The 18,666-nt window shown below is 29.5% G+C and overlaps 1 protein-coding gene and 1 pseudogene across 1 annotated transcript; both read left to right on the top strand.

The window, feature by feature from the left end:
- Positions 1-4,602: 4,602 nt before the first annotated feature.
- Positions 4,603-5,028, top strand: LOC126553604 (uncharacterized). Its single transcript, XM_050208749.1, has one exon. The coding sequence runs from the start codon at positions 4,603-4,605 to the stop codon at positions 5,026-5,028; it is 426 nt and encodes a 141-aa protein (XP_050064706.1).
- A 4,514-nt stretch (positions 5,029-9,542) lies between these two features.
- On the top strand, positions 9,543-15,026 carry LOC126553603 (uncharacterized; annotated as a pseudogene).
- Positions 15,027-18,666: the final 3,640 nt, after the last annotated feature.

Raw genomic sequence — 18,666 nt, 5'->3', positions numbered from 1 at the left:
GAAGCTATATAAACAGTAAAAAGGTGTGTAGTAAAACAATTATTTTATTATTAAAATGTGTAAAATGTTCTTATTGCAATACTTATTTAATTTCAGTTATCCTTCTGTCGTCTTAGTAACAACGGGAAAATGGAATTGAAATTAGATCACAATTATTACTACCAAGTTCAGGGACAGATGAAAATCTCCAAACGAAATTTTTGCTATTTTGTTGTTTATTCTGAAAATTGGATAGAAATTCAAACAATTAGTTTCGATGATTCTTTTTGGAGCGAAAAAATGATTGAAAAGTTAAAAGTGTAATTTAACTTGAATTTTTAGATTTATGTAGTAATTGGATTTCGATGTAAATATATAAATACAACAAATTTTATTTTCAGTTTTTATACAGAATGCTTACTTCCAGAAATTGTCAATCCCCAGTACGGGAAAAGATTGTTGGTTGATGATATTATAGACCCTGAACATATTTTGGAAAATATAAAAAAAAAAAAAATCAAAAATGTTAAAGTAACAATTATACTTATTATATTTAATTAATAACTAGATAGATTGCCATTTGTCAATATAATTATTCAATAAATAATTTAAAAAAATTGAATGCATATTAATGCTATCTGTATTCTGTAATTATTTTTATCATATCTTGAATTGGCTTCAATAGGATATAAGTTTATATATTATAATCAATCAATATTAAATAAACTATCTGTGATAGATGTATTTATACTAATAAATTAACATATACCTATACCAAATTTGGCTTTATAGTTTCTTTTAACAATTTATATAATTAAGGATTAAGTCACTTATTATTTAAATTATTATAAGTTCTCGAATTATGTAATTAAGTTATGCATTAATTACGTAGTTGGTTAATTTATTCAACTGGTTTTTATTTATTCGTATGTACCTAAGGTATTTTTCGTCACCTATATTGATTTAAATTTCATATTTTATTTTTATGTTCAACAATGATTAACATGATAAAATTAATTTTATAATACAATTTTCTTTGAGCTTAAAAAAAGAATTATTCAAATTATAAAAGTGTTATGTGAGTTTATGTAAAATATGATGTGCAGAATAATAATAATATACGAAATATAAAATTGGATATCGGTTCTATGAAAAAAATAAAACAAGATTTAGATATTGTATTATTCTGTCATCAATATTTAATTGTTTTCGTATTGTGTATAATAATTATTTATAGACAGTGAGCGGCTCAGCCGCGATGTGAAAACCAGTTTTGACCTATGGTGCGGTATGGCTGCAATAGTGCGCGGGGTGGTGGTATGAACGTTGTTCTCGAACGCTGCCGCTATACTAAGCAGAGCAGCACATGACGACTGTAAATTTCTAAATTTCTTACAAAAACATGCTTTCGACTTCCCATTTTCCTCAGCTCTCGTTAGTCGTAGAAACATAATTTTTTCACCAAAATAATCCTGAGAAGTTCTTCTAGATAACTACGTTCCAGTTTTTTGATATCTATTTTTGTCTATTTTATATAATTTTTCAAAAATTTGAAAAAAAATGAAAATTTCAAATGCAAATATTATCGGTTTGAAAAAAAAATTTAAAAATCTGGAACGCAGTCACCTAGAAGAACTTCTCAGGATTATTTTGGTGAAAAAATTATGTTTCTACGACTAACGAGAGCTGAGGAAAATGGGAAGTACGAAAGCATGTTTTTACGGTCGAATTTCGGGTACCAGAACGGCCTCTTAAGAGATAGAAAAAATAAACATAAAACACAACTTGGTTTAACGATGGTTAATTAGTTACTAAAATGTAAAGAAAAAAATAATTTTGTTACTAAAGAATTACAGCTCAGTGTAGCCAACATGTATAAGTAATAAATAAATTGTAAATTGTACTTTTAGTAGCAGATTGTTATACCGTATTGTGTTAACACCGCATTGTGTTACACATTAATCTGAGTTAGCGATATTATTCCATCTAAAAAAAAAAAAAAAATTTGACTACCGTGGAAAAAGTGCTCAGAACATACATTAAGGTTTTTTGAGAATTTTGTTACACGGTGGAGCATGTAGAAATGCCCCCTTGAAATGAAGAAATCTCCCTGTAAAAAAGGTGCTCAGAACATACAAATATATACTACTCGTACCGACTAGTAAACCACCAGTATGCCGCCGTGCTTACTGTCGGTACGGATTTCTTCATTATGGAGTCAATTTTGAACTTACAGATCTGTATGGGGTGTTGTTAGTTTCTTCACTGTGTCCCCTATCCATCGCCGTACTTGGTAAGACTCTGTGTTGAATCTAAAGGTTTTAAATTCACAGCTAATCTCTCAGATGGTATTGTTTTTATATATGCTGTGTTGTGATTGGTGGTCCTGAAAAGGACCTTTTTATATGGTGACGGCTACACCGTTACAACAATAATGAATTATATTACACATAGTACAATGTAGTAACATTACAGTTAATTAATTTTACATTTTATACATATTATGCATTATATGGATTTTAAAAATAATTGAAATTCCTATTATTTTAATTAATTTGAAACAATACATAATTTAACAGTTGATTATAAATAAATTACAAATTTATTTTAATTGAGTAAAAATTAATAAATCTACTTATAAATACATCTCATTACAATACATTCAATTTGTATTAAAAATCCAAAAATGATTGAGATTTAGTACTTAAAATGTTTAAATAATACTTGATCTATAATATTTTTGAAATTATGTAGGTAGTTTTCCAAATGGTTACAGAAAAAAAAAATACCGAAAGAGAAGATGTAAATACAATAGGAGTTGTAACGGACAAAATCCAATGTCATATATTTCTATTCCGTTAACACATTATAATATGATGCGATTGTGCTCTTCGTCCCGCGGGCCCCTCTGCTGCTGCCCGAAGACGACACCAATTTATAATGACGTGCACACACATACTATCACTATTCCTAGTACCCGTGATCCGGAGTGACCGGCCATCAATATATTAATTAGTGTTACCAATTAAAATATTTTATATATATAATATATATATCCTATTATATCGGCCAAGTATTATGACATTAGGTAACGTCGTCGAAGTAAGTTATCCTTTTTTTTTTCTCTTGAATCGGCAATACACCCAACACCCGGAAACGCCGTAAGGCAATGCTTCAGGTGTTGGGTCGCCATCGTTTATTCAACAACAAAATACAAGTCAAAATACATGGTATGTACACGATATATTCTACAACGGGATGACCGTACAATTTTCGGGGGGCGAGACAATCCCTCGCCGCGCGGCCCCTCGCGAGTGTTCGTTGCTTCTGTTTGGAGGCAGCCTCGCAGTCCTGAGCCCGGGGGGCCGCCCCCGCCGACAGCCCGACCTCCGCCGGGACCGCCATCCACGCCCGATCGAGCGCCTTCGTCATCTCCGTCGCCTGGATGGAGCTATCCCCTGTCGGAGCTGCCTGTCGCGCTCCTTCGCCTCCTTGACTGCCATCACAGCCCCCGCGAACGTAGCCACCGCTTCCCAATTGACCGGACTCTCCAGCATCTTGGGAACCAGTCCGCCCGGATCGAAGGCCCAATCGCGTCGACGAGCCGCTCCCGTTCACCCCTGAAAGCTTCGCAGCTGAGCAGGGTATGGCGAGCGTCGTCGACTGCCTCAGCGTAGCCGTCGGGTGGACCACAATGAGAACACCCGGCAGACGGCGCACGGTTGATCCTCCGGAGAAACCGGTTGAAGCAACCGTGTCCCGTCATCAGCTGCGTGAGGTGAAAGGACATCTCTCCGTGCGTCCTGGACACCCAGCGGCAGAGCAGGTTTATTATATACAAAATAAATACCTTGGCCGGTATTAAATATTAAATTAAATGTACAAATATGTTATTATTATGTTCCAATGGTATTATGGATGATACCCCGTTTACTACTGGTGTAAATGTTTTAATTATAATGTCATTCAGTTTGTGAATACAACTATATATTTGCTATTATTGGTATACGTGCCGGTAACCGATGCTCTGATCCGTGCCCTAGTATGATGTGTTCTACTATATTTGAATAATTATTATTATTATTATTATTATTTTGGGTGACCTTTACTTGAGGCGAAGTTTTTATGCCGTGTGGCTTTTCTTGGCCATAACTTACACTTCATATTTTTCTTTAATTATTAATATAAATATTACCGAAATAACCATCCCCAAAAACAATGTGTTAATAATTATTTTTTTCCCATTTGTTTTCATTCCTTTTATCCATGTAATATTATAAAATCCCGCATGCTCCGGTTTCCAAATCTCGGCTGCGGGTTGGCGACCTTACCATTTTCGTCAAGGTACGCTCCACAAACCGAACCTGGGTACAAAATTGTGTGAGACGTTACAGAGTCTTGGCTGCTGTTAGCATTAATCCACATGCGTCTACAAGATCCATAGCTCAATGTACAAACATTAGTCATAACACAGTACACCGAATATTGAAATCAAATTCATATCATCCTTTTAAACTGCATTATGTCCATGGGTTGAAGCCTTCTGATCCAGAAAGAAGACTCACATTTATTTCCAAAATGATTTGCCTCTTTGATCAGGATAATGATATAATATCTAAAATAATGTGGACTGATGAAAGCCGTTTTGATAATAATGGAATTGTGAATCGTCATAATTCCCATTTCTGGAGTAAAACCAATCCAGTTTGGACGCGGGAAACAAATGCCCAAGTTCGATGGTCCGTAAATGTATGGTGTGGTATATTGAACAACACATTGATTGGGCCATATTTTTATGATCTGAGTGGGCAATGTTATTTAGAGTTTCTAGAAAATACATTGCCGGTATTGATGGAATGTATCCCTCTTCAAATTCGGAAAACAATGTGGATACAGCAAGATGGTGCTCCTGCTCATAACGCAAAAGTAGTAATAGATTACTTGAACCAGCATTTTCCACAAAGTTGGTTAGGTACCCGTGGTCCACTGGAATGGCCTCCACGATCTCCTGATTTGACTCCTTTAGATTTTTTTTATGGGGTTACTTAAAAGACAACGTTTATTCAGAACAGTCTACTTTTCTGTATAATTTAAAAGAGCGTATCACTAAAGCATGTAAAACAGTCACATCAGAAATGTTAAAGTCGGTCACATCGTCAATATTAGAGCGATATAAAAAATGCACAGAAAACAATGATGGGCATTTTGAAAATTATTTAAAATAGATATTAACATAGAATAATAATATAAGGTACCTACTGAATTAACTGATTACTGAACTGAATATTGTAAATATTGTTGATCCATATTGTTTGTTATTATTTTATTATTGTTATATTAATTCTATTAAAATTAAACCACTCTAGACGTAGTAACATAAAAGTTTTTTTTTTACTTATACCTAACCAGTAATTTATTATCTCAGTAATGCTCTTATCTATCTCTATGCATTAGCTGCCGGCGGCCGGTGTAAATGGTGATAACTGATAAAAACTTTTGGGAAAATAAATAGTGATTACTACGTCTAGTCAGGACGTACCAGTGAAGAGTGATGACTGATGATTGTTGATTATTTTAGTATGATAAAGGAAAAAATTATTCATAGTTCCAAAAACTAAATAAATTGTAGAAAATTAACGGCAACACTGTTATAAATATTTGAACCATCAAAATTTTTCTAAAAATCAGGTTTATAAATCGGCTATTTTGAAATTTTTCAAATACATTTTTTATCAAATTTTTTATTTTTTATTTTCATAATTAAAAAAGTAAAAAAAAATATTTATATAAAACATGTAGCGCAAGCGTCTACAAAAAATACAAAAAAAAAAAAAAAATATTCAATATCAAAAAAGTTATTCCATATGTCAGTACTGTTTGTTACACCCTATATTATAATATTATCTATAATTCATTGCAAATTAATAAAATAATTTTAATAATTCAATAATAAATTAATAATTTCTATGTAGTATGTATTTTATTTATTATAAAAAAAATATATACTTATAAACACCTATTCTATAGACTCAGTTTAGACTATACCTTCCAATCATCACAGATCAACGTGGTTAATGTAAGATCTAACATGAGTTTTTACCGTGTAAAAACTTATATTCATCCATTGTACTTACCTATACATTAATATCTACGTTAACACATTATAAATACACGATATCATAAAAATAAGATCTTTTAAATAGTAAACCCCCAAGTTGTAAAAACTAATTATTTAGTTAATTATTAACAACCTCCATCGTGTGCTACATCACTGTCAATTTCTATGTTTTGCTGATGACATCAAGTTATATATGCGCGTAACCACACCAGATGATTGCACAAATCTTCAGTCCGACCTAGATTGGTTCTCATATTGGTTCAACACTTTAGGTTTATCACTTAATCTTGATAAATGCAAAATAATGACCTTCAGTAGATCCCGTTCTCCGTTAATGTCCCCATACTTCATCAACAATGCAGCTGTTTCTCGTACTATGGACTATGTCATGGATCTTGGCTTCAAGCTAAGCTGCAATCTGGACCCAACTGCACACATAGAATACGTATGTTGTAAAGCTCTAAAAACTCTTGGTCTTGTCATCCGATTAATAAAGGACTTTCGGCTTGTATCTTCATTAAAAACACTTTTCTGCGCTCTTGTGCGTCCCATTTTAAATATGGGACCGTACTTTGGGACCCACATACGGCGGATAATGCAAGGCAAATTGAGCGTGTTCAGCGCCGGTTCCTGCGTTACGCTAGTCATATTCTTAAGATACCTTGTGCACCTCACGACTATACACCGATTGCTGTTCATCTTAGTCTGGCCCCCTTGGCCGAACGTCGACATGTTGCAGGTTTAAAATTCCTTGCGGGCCTTTTAAACAACAATATAGGTTCTCCAGTCCTTCTCTCTCAAATCTCCATTAAAGTTCCATCCCGTCCATCCCGTTAAAAGGCCTTCTTCTATGTCCCACACGCCACCACCAACTATATGGCTAATAAGCCTTTAAGACGCCTAATGTCGTCTGCCAATGCAAAGCCTTCCTTCGACGATTTGCTAAATTTTTAAATATTTTTCATTTTTTTATTTTTATTTTTATTTTTCAACATATTAAGCTATTGTTGTCATCAGATATATATATGATTTATTTATGTTAATTGTTTGGATCTAAGTTGCTTTATCTGATTGTAAAATGTCTAATGTAAAAATATATTAATGTAATGTAAAAGGGCCAATGCTCGTATAACCAATAAAATAAATAAATAATGGTAATTATTTTTAAACTGTAGCTTTAAACATGCTATAATAAATTCACGCATATGAATTTATAATTTTAAAAAGAGCTGAAAACAATTCTTTCAGAATGTTGTAGGTAGATACCTAAGTAGGTATCTAAAAAACTAAATGTTTTAAAGAGATTAAAGATTAAAAATATAGTTATTATCTGTGACATGATTTAATATATAATACAGGTAAATATACTAAATTGGTACTGATTTTGTAATGATTTAAATGTATATATCCATACTACCTATTGTTTTGTTAATAGCCAATGGATCCTAAAGCTAGGAGTGTTGAATTAGTATTTTAGCAATAGAAAATCTATATTCTATATATATTACAGAAATAGCATTCGTAAAGCATATTAGCATAATATTTATAATGGCTAATTTTAAGACATTTTAATATTAATATATTGATAATACATTACACATTAATACTAATGAGGTTTGCCTATAGATACTCTTATACACATAACTAAAACTAAATAATTTAAAATAAACTAATTAATAATTTGTTGTTGTATGGAAAAGCCTAGATAAAAATATTCATTATTAAGCCCAGGAATATAATATAAGACTGAGTGAGCACCTTCCGATCTTCAAACTTCAACCCTTTTCCTCCCTTCTAAAATGTTTTTAATTACTATACCTACCTTTTTTACGATTATATATAATTTTACATCACCTAAAAATATGTTAATTTAATAATATATTTATCAAAATAAGTAGGTACCTAGGTAGGTATGTAATGTAATTATTATTTATATCTGAGTATATTTTATTTTTATTTATGTGAAAATGAGATATTTGATACTAAAAATCGACAGGAAGCACTCCGCATTTGATAGTCATGCGGTTTTTTTTTAATAGATAGAGTAGTTACTATATCGAGTCCAAAGATGTTATTTACTACAGCTTTTTGACTTTAGTAGACAAACCGGTGAGGCCTGATGCGTATCTCATCGTACCGACTATATCTTTATGTAGCCAATACCATAATGTAGAAAGGTATGTTTTAGTACAAAGATGTGCTATTGCCTACTGCTCTAGCAAGTATAGTGGTGGCGAATCATATTAAAAATGTATATCACATCATTCATATCAGTAAATCATCCAAGGATCATTAAAGATCTACCTCATGGACTATGGTCTCAACAGAGTATAATAGAAAGATTTGATAAATCATAAATGAAATAACTTTTGTGTTAATCAATATATTTTTTTTCTATAATTTATTGATGCTGTAGCCTGCACGTATCATAGGACTTTTTTTTAAATTTTTAATTCTGAAAATAGAACGAAAATATGATATACTATATACGTGTACAATGAGTACTTGTGGGCTGTGACTGTACCGCTCTTATAGTATAGTGAACCGATTTTTTTTATCATAGGCCCATGTGGATTATAAAATAAATATCAATTATAGAAATAATCAATATGAAAACAATTAAACTGAAAAATATATTATATTTACTTTATTTTTCAATTGCTGTTGGAGTTAATAAAAAACTATACATATATAAGTTTATATAAAAACATTGATGTGTGTGACTGTCGACTGACAAATAATTAATATTAATATTATAAGCATAAAATATTATTCCCAACATATATTTATGCAATGTACCAATATATTACGAAATAGTAGGTATCGTCATAAAGTGGTATACCATTTGAGCTGTACAGCTGCATGCCTAAAATCGGTACCAATTTAAGAATTGTTGAGATATGCGTATAATACGTGTTCAAGTCTTTGGGGCGTCGAAGTCACTAACATTATAGAAACGCAAAATTACAAGATCGATTTTTTTTTTTTGTTACTAGATTAAAAATTATATTTTATATTTCACACAAAAGAGTTGGGACAAATCCCTAATGCTACATTTCTAATTAACTTGTGTCAAACTTGTTATGGGGGAGGAGGGGACACGTAAAATCTTAGTTATTTTAGCTGAAAAATATATCAATATATTATAATGATTGCCAATGCGTAACAAAAATAGGCATTATTTTTCATGGAGTCAATTATGATTCACACTAAAAATAAAAACCATATCTATTTTTAGCTCATTGTTTTATTTTTATTTTGTGAATGTATTTTAACCTAATAATTCTCGATTTATTGTCATTTGTCTCTATATCTTTGTATGTGTCATTTGGTCTGTGGTCATTAAAATAGTCCCATTTTATTTAAACAGTTTTTTTTTAATATTTGTATACTGTAAAAATGATTTAACAATTCTTTGCTTGTTTCTGTTATTTTTTAAAAAAAAATGGAACACGAAGGATTCTACTATAAAATAAATAAAACTCGTGGTGGTAAACGGTAAGTCACACTCAATATTTTATTATTAAAAAATTATAAAAATATATATAAAATGGTTGAAATTCACATAATTATTACATTTACTATGTCTGTGCAACACCTAATGTTTACTGTAAAGGCACATTAATTAAAATGATGGAAAATGGCACTATTATAACTAAGAACCCTCATACACATTTAGCTTATAGCCCAATGTTTAATGAGCAACAAGTAACTAAACGTTTTAGGACCACTTTAATTGAGAGATCGAAGGCTGAGACTACAGCTCTTAAAGTAATTTATGACGAAGAATCGGTTAGGTAAGAGGTACTTATATAATGCACTTATGCACTTTAAAACTGTTAAATATAAATAATAATATTATAAAATGTAAATTTGACAAAGATCCAGAAGCTGCTTTAAATTATAGTTGGCCTACAGCGGGGTCTTCCATACGACAGTCTGGAAGAAGTGTTTGTCCAGCATTACCATATACATTGCGAGAGTTGGGTGAACATTTAAATTTGAATGTTGACAAGTAAGATTAAAGTTGATTAAATTAAAAATTACTGATAGTAGTAATTTAAGTATCTAATTTATAGATATCAATGTAATAATTCTACATTTTACCAAGAATGGATGGTTGACAGAGATGGCAAGTACAGCGTAATGTTTTGTTGCAATGATCTTATTAGTGCTGTAGTTAACCAAGGCTCCATAGAATTGCATGCTGATGGGACATTTAAAGTAGTTCCATCAACGTCTCAATGTCGACAATTGTTTATTATTCACATGATCCTGCAAAATCACGTAAGATTAAACAGTTATTTTGCAGTAAATATTAAAAATGAATCGTAATATCAATTTCAATGTTTTTTTTAGTCCATACCTGTATGTTATGTGCTAATGGAAGCCAAAACTGAAGCATCCTACAGAAAAGTATTGGATAGGTTCAAAATGAAATACCCAGAGGTCAGATCAGTCTCAGTAATGATCGACTTTGAAACTGCACTAGGCCAAGTTTTTGCTCACTCAAATTTATGGAGAATGCGTGGTGAGTTGTTATTTCATTCTTATAAAATCTATAAATTACGAGTACTCATTTACTTTAATGTTTAAACAATGTAGAACTTATACAGAAACAATTAATTTAATTTAATTTATCATGAATAGTTTTTAATTCTTTTATAATTAAGTTATGGGAAAACTAAAAACTGTAAGAATAGAATTTTTTTTTTTATGTTACATTTTATGTAACAGGAAAATTTATTTTTGTATCCTAGAATTAAATTTTTTATTTTTCTTAATTCCATACTATTTATTTTATTAAATAAAATTAGTTATGAAATTGAGTGAATTAAATAATTAATAAATGTTGACTACTTTATTAAAAATAAAATAGAATAAAATATAATAATGTACAATAATATAATCAATTTAAATTTTAGATCACCTCAAAAGTATTGTAGTAAAACAGCATATTGTTGTCTCTCAATTAGCAGCAGGATTAACAACAAGTAGAAGCATTAAGTTTAAATATATTTTGAATTCTATGCGTATCAAAAATTCTACAGCTCTACTCAGTACTAGGGTCATTACAATAAAGGAGTTTTTGATACAATGTTCACACTGCACTGATGGATATTTAACTAGAAAGCTAAATTGGCATGATGCTATTGATGGTATGTACCCCCCCCCCCCCCCCCAAAAAAAAAAAAAACAACAAAAAACAATTTAAATATTTCATGAATGAAGCGAATTTTGATCAATTCTTTTCAATATCTAATAACTTAAAATACAATTTTAAAAAATAACTATAGGTAAATCAAATAAAATGTTTAATTAATGAAAAATAATATTCTTTATAGTGAATAGTAATCACTAATCATACTATTATGTTTTGATTAATTTGTTATGTATAAAAATCCTATTCAGTACACAGATCAGTTTTTGCCAAAAATAAATGAATAATTTTTGTTCAAGCAAATACAACTGAGAAAATTGATCAAATAAATTACCTTTTTTCCTACATATATTTATAGGTACCTAGTAAATGATAAATAAAATTGTTATGTCATTATTATAAATATTAATTAACAATTATTAATAATTAACAAAAATTACAATATATTTATATACCTTCATTATGGAATACAACAATATCGATTTAATTCTCTGAGATTTTTATAATAGATTCTGACGATGAGATCCAGAATGATGATATATAGGGCCCAGAATTGTATGCATTTGTATATTTTTATATATTAAACTAAAAAGTAGCTAGGTAAAATACAAATTTGAATCTTAATCTTTTGTGTTGGTAAGCAAAATTAAATTTGGCATATTTTTGCATATTTGGATCATTTCAAATTATTATGCATATTTTAGCATTTTTCTGAAATATAATGCATATATAGAAAAAATAGTATGAAGTTATTAATATTATTATTTAATAGTTAAATCCCGTAAATTGTGCAGTTATATTTGTATGCTACAATAAGATAAGATAAAGTTTTCTAAAAGTACCAATACGATAATTCTGGATAACAAAAAATTAGTAATGGACTAATAATGACTAAATACTGGCTTAGTTTCTATACAACCGTGCTTCGCGATATTGTGTGTTCAACTGTTTGTGTGTTTCTTATTATTTTATTAAAATGTCAAAAGTACAATCGTCTGTTCGTAAATATGTAGCGGAATTTGGAGAAAATATTTTTGCATCTGACGGGGGAATTCTTTTTTGTAAAGTATGTGAGATTAAAGTCAATAGTGTAAAGCGCTTTACTGTCACACAACATCTGAAAACAGATAAACACATCCGAGCTGCTAATAGAAAAATTGAAAATAAATCAAAATCTCAGCAATTATTGCCCAATATACCTGAAAAATCCATGTTCGCAAAAGATTTATGCTACACATTTCTCCTAGCAATATCCATTTAGAAAAATTGGAAAATAAACATGTTCGTTTGTTTCTTGAAAAATATACTAGTAAAGATATACCTTCGGTTTCATTATTAAGAAAAACATATGTCAATGAATGTTATGGAAACACAATGAACAACATACGAAATCAAGTAAAGGGAAAGAAGATTTGGGTGTCCATAGACGAAACTACCGATGCTACCGGACGATATATTGCAAATGTTGTGATTGGTACTTTAGAAATCGATAAACCCGGGAAAATATTTTTACTTTCGTGTGACGTTTTAGAAAAAGCTAACCATTCTACAATTAGTAAATTGTTCGATAAAGCTTTATTTTCTTTATGGCCTAGTGGTATACAATACGATGATGTACTACTTTTCGTTACAGACGCTGTACCATATATGGTAAAAGCAGCAAATGCTATAAAAGCATTTTACTCGAAAATGATCCATATAACTTGTATTGCACATGGACTACACAGAACATCAGAAAAAATCCGTTTTCTTTTTCCAAAAGTTGATGAGCTCATTGCAAACATGAAAAAGGTATTTTTGAAAGCCCCTGCACGTGTTGAACTGTTAAAAAAAGAAGCTCCTGATGTTCCTTTACCTCCTTTGCCAATTATCACACGTTGGGGAACATGGTTGGAGACAGCAATATATCACTGTGAATATTTTAAACCAATATTAAATATAGTTCAGTAGTTAAGTGCCGAGGACGCAATATCCATCGGAAAAGTAAAAAAAATAATGTTGGAAGGAACATTTTGGAAGCCGATTTAGTATTTATTTATTCAAATTATGGAATATTAAAAACAATTATAAAAAGCTTAGAAAAGCAATGTCTTCCGTTAGCTGATTCCATTAAAATTGTTGAAAATATTGAAAATAAGTTCAAAGAGGTATCTTGTACAAAAGGCGTTGAAATATACAATAAATTTAAAAATGTTATTGAAAAAAATAACGGATTTCGGCAGCTATCAAATATATCAAAAATTATAACTGGAGAAAATACTTCAACGAAAAATATACCAGAAGACATTTCAAGCAGTGACTTGGTATACTTTAAGTATACCCCGATATCTTCAACCGATGTAGAACGGAGTTTTTCTCGATTCAAGAACATATTTGCTGAAAATCGACGTGCTCTTTTATTTGAAAATCTATCCAAGTCTGTAGTAGACAGTAGTTAACTGTAACTCTCCAGGTAACTAAAAATATTATAAAAATCTACTTGATTTGTTTTAATTGATTTTCGTTCATGACTTTTTGTTTAGATGAGTGAATGTTCAAAATACAATTCAATTTCAAGACAACATATAAAGTTCCACACAGTTCAATAAAATATATAAAATACAGTGTATATATTTTTAACTATATTTTTTGTTCAATATTAATTATTTAATGAATTATACATTTTAAAACTAAATAAATTTAATAAATAATAAATATTAATAAACATGCATTTTTGTTTGCATATTTTTGCATATTTTTGCATATTTTGAGTGCATATTTGAATGATAACCATTGCATAAATGCATGCATATTTCGACTGTTTTTAGTGCATATAATTCCGGGCCCTAGTGATATACCAAATGCACCCATTCCAGCCGTTGGAGAAGCTGCAGGTGTAGTTAATCCAATCATTTTAGAAGATTTCATTCCAGCTGAAATTAATATTGAACAAGAAGTCAATAACATGGAAGGTAATATCTACATAATAGACTTCAAAAATAATCAAATAAATTACCTTCTTACATATATTTATACCTAGTAAATGACAAATAAAATTGTTATAAATAATAATTAATAATTATTAATAGTTAATAATAATAATTTTAATAATTTTTAATAGTTAACAAAAATTACAATATATACCTACATTATGGAAAACAACAATATTGATTTTTATAATAGATTCTGATAATGAGATCCAGGATGGTGATTTATTAAATGCACCCATTCGGCCATTCCAGTCATTGGAAATGCTGAAGGTGTAGTTGAAGAAGATTTCATTCCAGTTGCTGAAATGAATATTGAACAAGTTAATAACATAGAAGGTAATATCTACATAATAGACTTCAAAAATAATATTTTTAATTTGATTTATATAGATACTTACCAATAATAAAGTAGATACCTCTATCAAGAAAAAAAAAATTTAATTAGGTACCTACCTATAGTAAATTATAACTAAATCATTTATTTATTACTAGATTATGATGATATGGACTTCATTATTCCTGAAGATAGGGAATTGGATATATGGCAACAGTTTTGGAATGATACCGCCGAGGAAGAAGAAATACCTTTTGTAGAAGTTCCTCCAAATTTATATGGATATAACTCTATCTTCCTGCAGATGAAACAAATATTTGTATTGTGTGCAGAGTGGAACAGAGGACTCATACACTTGTGCCTTATGGGCATAAAGTGTTATGTGTAGATTGTGTAACACAGTTACAAGCACAACGATATCCATTATGTAATAATAATTTTAATATGGCATTACGTATTTGGTAAATAGGTACCTAGGTAATTATAATTTCCACGCTGTCGTGTCGTAACTTGAAATAAAAAATTTAAAAAAAAGGTTTAATATTATAATAAATAAATTGTTTAAAAAGTAGACAAAATTTCAACTTGTTTATGGATTCTTTTATTTTTGTTGAGATTAATAGACAACATTAGACATATTATGTGAAATAATAAAAATGAAATTTCATAAAATAAGTAATAACAATATACAATAATATAATATAATGTCTTCGAGCCTTACTATTAAAAAATATAATAGGTATTTTTTTATGTAGATGTCTAGTCGTCTACTTGTTAAATATTATGTTAATTTTAATAAGTATCTATAATATAATGTAATTCTTACCTATCTAATACCTTATTCCTTAAACAGTTGTAGCTTATTTTGATCAATTCAACTACTTGAAACAATAAAATAATAGTAATATTATATTTAAAAGATTGTCTAAATAAAAAAGTAATAGTACTAGCATATTGTATTATTCGCTAGTATCTAAAATTAATAAACTATTAAAAATTAAAACAGGTACGGTTTTTTTAACAAAAAAAAAAAAATAAATAAATATGAAACACGATTACAAAATATGTGCATAGATATAAAAAAAGTATCAGAAATTAAATGTTTTTTACAAAATATATCATTTTTGTGTCTAAATTTTTAGACTATATTTCATAAATATTTTTAACCTTTTATAATTTTTTTACGTCTTATTATATTTATGAAAAAAAAAAAAATGAAATTTTTAACCTATTTTACTTATATACCTACAATTTTTTTACGTTTTAATTATATTTATGAAAAAACAAAAATGTAATTTATAGTATAAATATATAAAGTTTATTGTAGTATAATTGATTATATTTATGAAAAAAAATAATTTCTTACTAAATAATAAATAATATTAAATTTTATAATAATAAACTTAAAAAAAAAAATGGGGGGAAAATGTCCGCATCGGAACATTTTTCGGGGGGAAACTATGAGGGTACTATGCCAAAAACAGCAGGGGGGAAATGTCGGGGGGGGAAATTGTCCGGTTACCGTGAATATTAGGTATAATACAGGTAATAACACAAAATGTTATAATAATCAATGGATAACGTAGAAATGTATATTACTAATATAGAATGTAGATAAGTATTATATATTATTAAATATAATGATGGGTACTGAGTAAAGCTGTTTACCTTAATTATAGGTAAATCTATAAATTACTTTATTTTTCATTGGTACCTAGATACATAATTGTACATAATTTTCTGCGGTATTCCACAATTCCACATCTGATATCTATAATTACTTACTGGCTTCTATAATATTATATAATACATAATACTAAATTAATTAATAGAAGTATTTAGTTGGGTATATGTATATGGTATATACTAACTATGGCTTACCGCCTATACTCAGATTCGTTCTTTGTATTCTAAAATGCAATGATATATAATTTTCTAGTTTATAGTTAGGGGGGGAGAGGATACGGAACAATGAACATATTTACGAAACACTAGTTTAAATAAATCGATATGTATTTAAAACTTAAAAGTATGGCGGTTATTTTCACCAAAAATATTAATATTTCCTTTACCAATAAAATTTAAAAAAAACTTGAGCGGTTTTCGGTGCCTACGAATTGCGTCCCATATAAAAAGGTATAAAAAGGTATAATACTAATTGCGTCCCGGGTTTTTCTCGAGTACAACTGAATTGCGTCCTCAGTACCGGTGATATCTAGAAATATCCGAAATTATTGATTATTATAAATTATTTCAGTACTTCCAATTTAATAAAAACGATTACGTTAAAGCTTTAATAAGTTGATAAGTGTCTTGTGTGTTACGTTTTGTAGATGACCAACATAATTATTGTCGCAGTATAGACGTATATTGTTAACAGTCCACTAACCTACACGTGCTACATTTTTAAGCCCGGTTATGACGAGTGAAATGAATAGTATTTATAGCGAAAAACAACGTGATTTATTTGTTATTGACCAGTATAAATTTCGTTTCCACAAGTACTTATAAAACAATATTGAACGGTGGTGTTGTTGTAAAAAAACGTGTAAATCTTACATCCATTTAAACTCCGATAATAACGATGTAGTCAAAAAAGTTATTGATCATAATCATCAAGAAGAAAACGAATTATTAAACCGTCAAATCGTGAGTAATAAATTAAAACGAAAAACTGTTGACGATATTTGTGAGAAACCAAGCAAAATAATTATAAATGAATTACTTAAACATGATATAGATACTTTAACTACATATGATTTGCAATTGATTAGGAAAAATATGCATTATGCACGTTATTCTATTTTGCCCAAATTACCAAAAAATTTGGAGGAATTACATACCTCATTAGACAATATGAGTGATTTCTTATTAACTAATCATAATGAAAACTTTTTGTTAGTAAATGATAAGGATTCAAATATTTTATTATTTTCGACTAAAACTAACTTAATGTTTTTAAGCAATGTTGAAACTATTTTTGTTGATGGTACTTTCAAAAGTTGCCCAAGCCTTTTTACACAAATATTTACAGTTCATGGCTTACAAAATGATAAATATATACCATTATTATTTTTTCTACTTCCTGATAAAGAATCAAAATCTTATGAAAAGGCGTTTTTGCACATTTTGTCTGAATGTAGTAAAATTAATATCATATTTTCTCCAAAAAAGTGTTTGCAGATTTTGAAAAAGCAATACATTTAGCTTTTTTTATCAGTTTGGCCTTCAATTACTTTAAAAGGATGTCGCTTTCATTTAGGCCAAAGCTGGTATAGGAAAATACAATGGATTGGCCTAAGTTCTGAGTATAAAATTGACAGCGATACAAGTAAATACTTAAAATATTTTTTTGGATTACCGTTTCTGCGTCCTGACTGATGTTTTATAATGCCCATCCAAACATTTTTCAATTTATAGATACTCTGAAGAGATTACAAACTGATATTTATATAAAACAACCCTTAATATCAAAGATGCTATCTATACGATTGCTGATTCGTGGGAGGAACTAAAACCTGACACTTTGCAAAAATCTTGGCGTAAGCTTTGGCCGGAAGTTATGACTAAAAGTGACCAGATCGAAGATGAACAAAACAACGACATGCAAGAAATAATAAAAGATCTACAAAGTGTACAACCGAATTTTCTTGCCAGTGAAGTTGAGGAATGGATTGTCCAATGTGACAAAAACTGAAACAAGTGAAAATCTTAATGACGATCAGATTATTACCGCCGTTTTGGAAAATAACGGTGAAGAAACTGTGAACGAGGACTCGGATGGTGATGCTGATGAACCCCCTACCCAGATTTCACACACCGATGACAAGAATGCTTTTGATATTGCCCTTCAGTACATAGAGCAGAGCTCAACCTCAACACCTATGGACATTTTGTGGATCAAGAAATGGAGAAATATTACAGCTAAGTCTAGAATTACATTCTCTAAACAAAAATCTATAACTGACTTTTTTTCTAAGTAATTTATATTAAAATAATACATTTATACAATAGTACATTTATATGTGTAATTATTTCTGAATACAAATAAATTTAATATTTAATTCTAAATAAAAATTGTCTGTATATTCTGATAATCCGACCT

Source organism: Aphis gossypii, unplaced genomic scaffold, assembly GCF_020184175.1.
Source record: "Aphis gossypii isolate Hap1 unplaced genomic scaffold, ASM2018417v2 Contig00279_ERROPOS119640, whole genome shotgun sequence".
In the NCBI taxonomy this organism is placed as follows: Eukaryota; Metazoa; Arthropoda; class Insecta; order Hemiptera; family Aphididae; genus Aphis; species Aphis gossypii.
The sequence above is the reverse complement of the archived record's forward strand: the minus strand, read 5'-3'. Positions and strand labels throughout refer to the sequence as shown.

Bases quoted from the DNA above. Each gene is read 5' to 3' on its own strand.
- LOC126553604 (XM_050208749.1), top strand. From the start codon at position 4,603: ATGTGGACTGATGAAAGCCGTTTTGATAATAATGGAATTGTGAATCGT.